Source organism: Zingiber officinale, chromosome 6B (genome assembly GCF_018446385.1).
Source record: "Zingiber officinale cultivar Zhangliang chromosome 6B, Zo_v1.1, whole genome shotgun sequence".
NCBI lineage: Eukaryota > Viridiplantae > Streptophyta > Magnoliopsida > Zingiberales > Zingiberaceae > Zingiber > Zingiber officinale.
In genome coordinates, this window is record NC_055996.1 from 98,992,791 (window position 1) to 98,997,115 (window position 4,325).

Consider the following 4,325-nt stretch of genomic DNA (forward strand, 5'->3'; position numbering starts at 1 on the left):
CCCCAGTTGCCGTCCTTGGGCTCTGGTACATTTCCACCGAGTCCAGGTTCGACGGTGGTGATGCTGAGAGTTTGAGAGCCGCTTACGAAATTTCATCTAATATCAAATCGGTCTTCCTTCAGCTTTCAACCGCCCGAACGAACTGCCGCCAAGTTTTTTATGCTTCTTTAGGGACCAATTTACCGTCGGTTTGTGGTTCCCTATCCACCTTTTCTTTTCTGCTGTTTGTAAATATTTTCGTATTTCTTTCCATCAATTAGTGTCAAACTTCTTTCGACTGCTATGCGGGGTCGTCGTCCTGTTCTGCCTGCACGACATTTCTCTTACTTCTAGGCTCATCCACTATTTTTTTATCCTAAATTGTCCGAGCCGGGGACTTTTCTCTTCCAAGCCCGAGTGACCCTAGTCTTTTTTGATGCGATATCATCCTCCAATAAGCACTGGAAGGACTACTTCTTCTTTGTTTGCTTTCCCGAGCTGCCGGACTTTTCGACCAGCTGGTAGTTAGAAGTGTCGAACCCTCTAAAACTCAAGAAATATAAGAGCCAATCGAACTACCTCCACACAGCTTCAAGCTTGGCCGGTCAAAAGTACCATATCCACAAGTTGCTGCTAGCGGGCGTCCTCTACGTGTTTGGCCTAAGCCCGATCCGCACAAAGCTTCTATCCAATCTAGGTATGCTCTTTCTTTCTCCCAACCTTTGAATCTAACTGATTTTTTCTACCTTTTGTACAGCTCAAATCATGTTGCGAGCGCAGCTAGTCGTCAAGTGCAAGCTTGCGGACGCATACATCAATGTTGCGGCCGTAGTCGAGCTGGAGAGCTGTGGTTTGCAGCCGGTCGACTCCAACGAGGATCCGCTCGGCGAAGAAGAGGGAACATAGGTTCTGGGTAGCGGAGTTGGGAGAAGTCAGACAGTTACGAGTGATGTAGCGGCTGCCACAACGGACCTTCTGCCCACTCGACCATCGATGGTCTCTATCACGGTCGCCTTAGAGTCGACCACTTCCGATGAGCCCCTTCGACAACGCAAGAGACGCCGAGAGGAGGGTTCCTCCCGATCTGCCACATCTACCTTGCAAACCCCAATAACGGTCGTCTCCCGACCCTCCTCCGAGCGAGGTGAGACCTCACTTACGCCTCCTGAGTAGGGAAACACAAAACTTCCTACGTCCGTTTCATTCAACCGGACACCCTCGTTGTCCGGGCTTCCTCAAGGGATGATCTGCGCTCCGTCGATCGCATTCATGCCATCGCCTTTGCCAGCGGCGCAGGTGTCCCACATCCGACTAGTTCCTGTGTCCTGGTCTTCCAGCCGAGTAACTTCAGACTCCTCTGGCCTGAGCAGTCAAAGGCAAATAACAACAATCATCCATTTGTTGACGGACGAGTATCGCAGTCTGGATGACCCAGAGTCCCTCACCCCTGAGCACCAGATCAAAAATCAAGGACCGCTTGAACAGATCTGGGTCGATGCCAGAGCTCGTGCGATGATTATTGCTCCAGGGGAACTTGCCAACAGCCATAACCAGATGTCCACTGGGGTATGTAAATCACACCTTTCTTTTCTTCTTGATCGTCCGTTCGGCTTATATAATTCTTTCATCATTGCAATACTGGGTAGAGAGCATGGCCATGTGCCACAGGCTCGCCTACTTAGAGCATGAAGTCTAGCAATTGCACTCCCTGAGCGGCCAAGAGGCGACCTCACAAACGCGTATGGAGCAGATGAGCGTCGAGATGGCCCAGCTGAAGGCTGATCTGAATAAGAGCTTCGAGCTGCTGGATGCGGAGAAGAGCAAAAGCGCCGAGCAAGCTACTCAATTGGCCCTGCTTAATAAACAGGCCAGCTCTTTCGAGTCCAAGATCCACTCGGCCAACACCAGAAAGCTCTGGGCTATGGAAGACTTGGAGATAAAAAATAATAAGTTTCGGGTGTTGGCTCAAAACCTGAAGGATGTAGAGGTCTCGCTGAACGTCGAGTGAGAGGGTAGGTCGGTCGATCGGTCAGCAACGAAGGTCTAGCTTGATGCCAAGGATGAGGAGCTGGCCCAATTGAAGACGGAGGTACAAGCATCTTGAACGACCCTCGAGACTTATCAGGGTGGGGAGTCTGAGCGATTTGAGCTCATGAAACGGGCCTATCTCCGTTCGGACACTTTCAATGACAAGGTCACCGATCGGGAGCTCTACCTTTTTAACTTCGTGATCGACAGGATGCTTGACCAACTGAAGGATGGTGACTATATTCCCATCACTCTAACAAACAAGGTCATCAGCCAGGACAAGATAACCGAGTCACTGCCCGACGATGTTTTGGATTACCTTGAGTGAGCCTACTCCCGCATACCCCATGATCTCCTTTTTGTACTATCCTTTTGGGCTTGTAAAAATTATGCAAGTGTTAATGAATGGTCGCCTGTTTGGCGAACCTTTTTATTTAATGTTACGCCTACGTTCTGCGTCGTTTGGCTCTTCCTTTTCATATTTTCTGATTTGCTAACCGCTTACCATAATGCGCTTACTAGTGTGGCTTAGTGACCTTCCAATCGACAACGAATTATCCGTTTTCATAGCCGATCGATCAATTCAGGATCGTTGAATGGCCACCTTATAGTGAAAATTGTTACTTTTGAGCAGCATTTCGGGGTTATCCTTTGACGTTGATTGAAGTCTCGGGTTTAAGGTCACCGCTCGACCGTTGCTGAAAATCGGGGATTTAAGGTCACCGCTCGACCGTTAAATGGTGTAGACATCGGTTTAAGGTCGTCGCTCGACCGCTGAATGGCGTAGACATAGGTTTAAGGTCGTCACTTGATCGTTGATGAAAATCAGGATTTGACATCATCGTTTGACGGTTGACAAAGACCAGGGTTTAACGTCGTCGCTTGACGGTTGACGAAGACTAGGATTTAACGTCGTTGTTCGACGGTTAATGAAGACCATGGCTTAACATCGCCGCTCGAGGTTGACGAAGACCAGGGTTTAACATCACCACTCGACAGTTGACGAAGACCAGAATTTAACGTCGCTTCTCGACCGTTGATGAAGACTAGGATTTAACGTCGTCGCTCAATGGTTGATGAAGATAGGGGTTTAATGTCGTCACTCGATGGTTGTAATGTGTAGACAAGAGTTTATAGTCGTAGCTCGACTTTTAACTTGGTCGATCAGCTCAAGATTTTGGGATACTTGTGCTTTTATTAATATCTGTCCTACATCACCAAGACACACATACATATTACATTAATGTTCACTCGCGCACCTCTCATCTAGCCCTATAGGGTTGGAGATGATTCGGGCTCCACGGCCGCTCAAGCTGTCTTCCGTCTTTGTCCTCCAGGTAGTAGGCCTCGAGCGGAGTTTTTGTACGACATTGTAAGGTCCCACCCAAGGTGCCTCAAGTTTGTTGACGTCGCCGACCGGCTTGCTTCTCTTCCAGACCAGGTCGCCGACTTGGAAGGATCTTAGGATCACCCTCTGGTTGTAGCTCTGCTTTATACGCTGCAGGTATGCCATCAGCCGAATGGGAGCCTTGCCCCATGCCTCGTCCATCAAATCGAGCTCCATGTGCCTCCACTTGGTGTTCCCCTCATCGTAGAGATGAACTAGGTCAGATTCTACTTTGACCTCCATGGGGACCACCGCTTCCCCATCATACACCAGATGGAATTGTGTTACGCCAATCGTCTCCTTCAGAGTCTTACGGAGCGCCCATAGAACATTGGGGAGCTCGTCAATCCAGCTGCCTCTCGTGTGGTCGAGCTGGGCTTGTAGGCCTCTGAGGATCTCCCGATTGATGACTTCCGCCTGACCTTTTGCTTTGGGGGGTAGGCCACAGAGGTGGAGGTATGCTGAATGTCATAGTTTTCACACCATTTCCTGAAACTTCGACCAGCGAACTGCCTCCCGTTGTCCGAGACGAGTCGGTGGGGGATACCAAACCGACACAGGATATTCTGCTAGATGAATTTGATTATCATTTGTTCACTTATTTTAGCCAGCAGTTTAGCCTCTACCCACTTCGAGAAGTAATCCACCGTGACGAGCAGGAACTTTCGCTGAGCGGTCGCCATGGGGAATGGCCCAACGATGCTCATGCCTAATTGGTCGAACGGACAAGACACTGTGGACGCCTTCATCTCCTCGGTCGACCGGTGAGAGATGTTGTGATATTTTTGGCAAGACATGCAGGTGGTTACTGTCCGAGCGGTATCCTCTTGGAGGGCAGGCAAAAAATATCTGGCCAGAAAAATCTTTCGAGCCAACGAACGACCGCCCAGATGGCTTCAACAGGAGCCTTGGTGCACTTACTAAAGGATGT

At 49.5% G+C, this 4,325-nt stretch overlaps 1 protein-coding gene across 1 annotated transcript; it reads right to left on the reverse strand.

Moving 5' to 3' along the window:
* Positions 1-3,247: 3,247 nt before the first annotated feature.
* Positions 3,248-4,077, reverse strand: LOC121991282. The gene is made up of 2 exons (XM_042545293.1): positions 3,993-4,077; positions 3,248-3,855 (listed from the first exon to the last, which is right to left on the reverse strand). The coding sequence occupies exons 1-2, from the start codon at positions 4,075-4,077 to the stop codon at positions 3,248-3,250; spliced, it is 693 nt and encodes a 230-aa protein (XP_042401227.1).
* Positions 4,078-4,325: the final 248 nt, after the last annotated feature.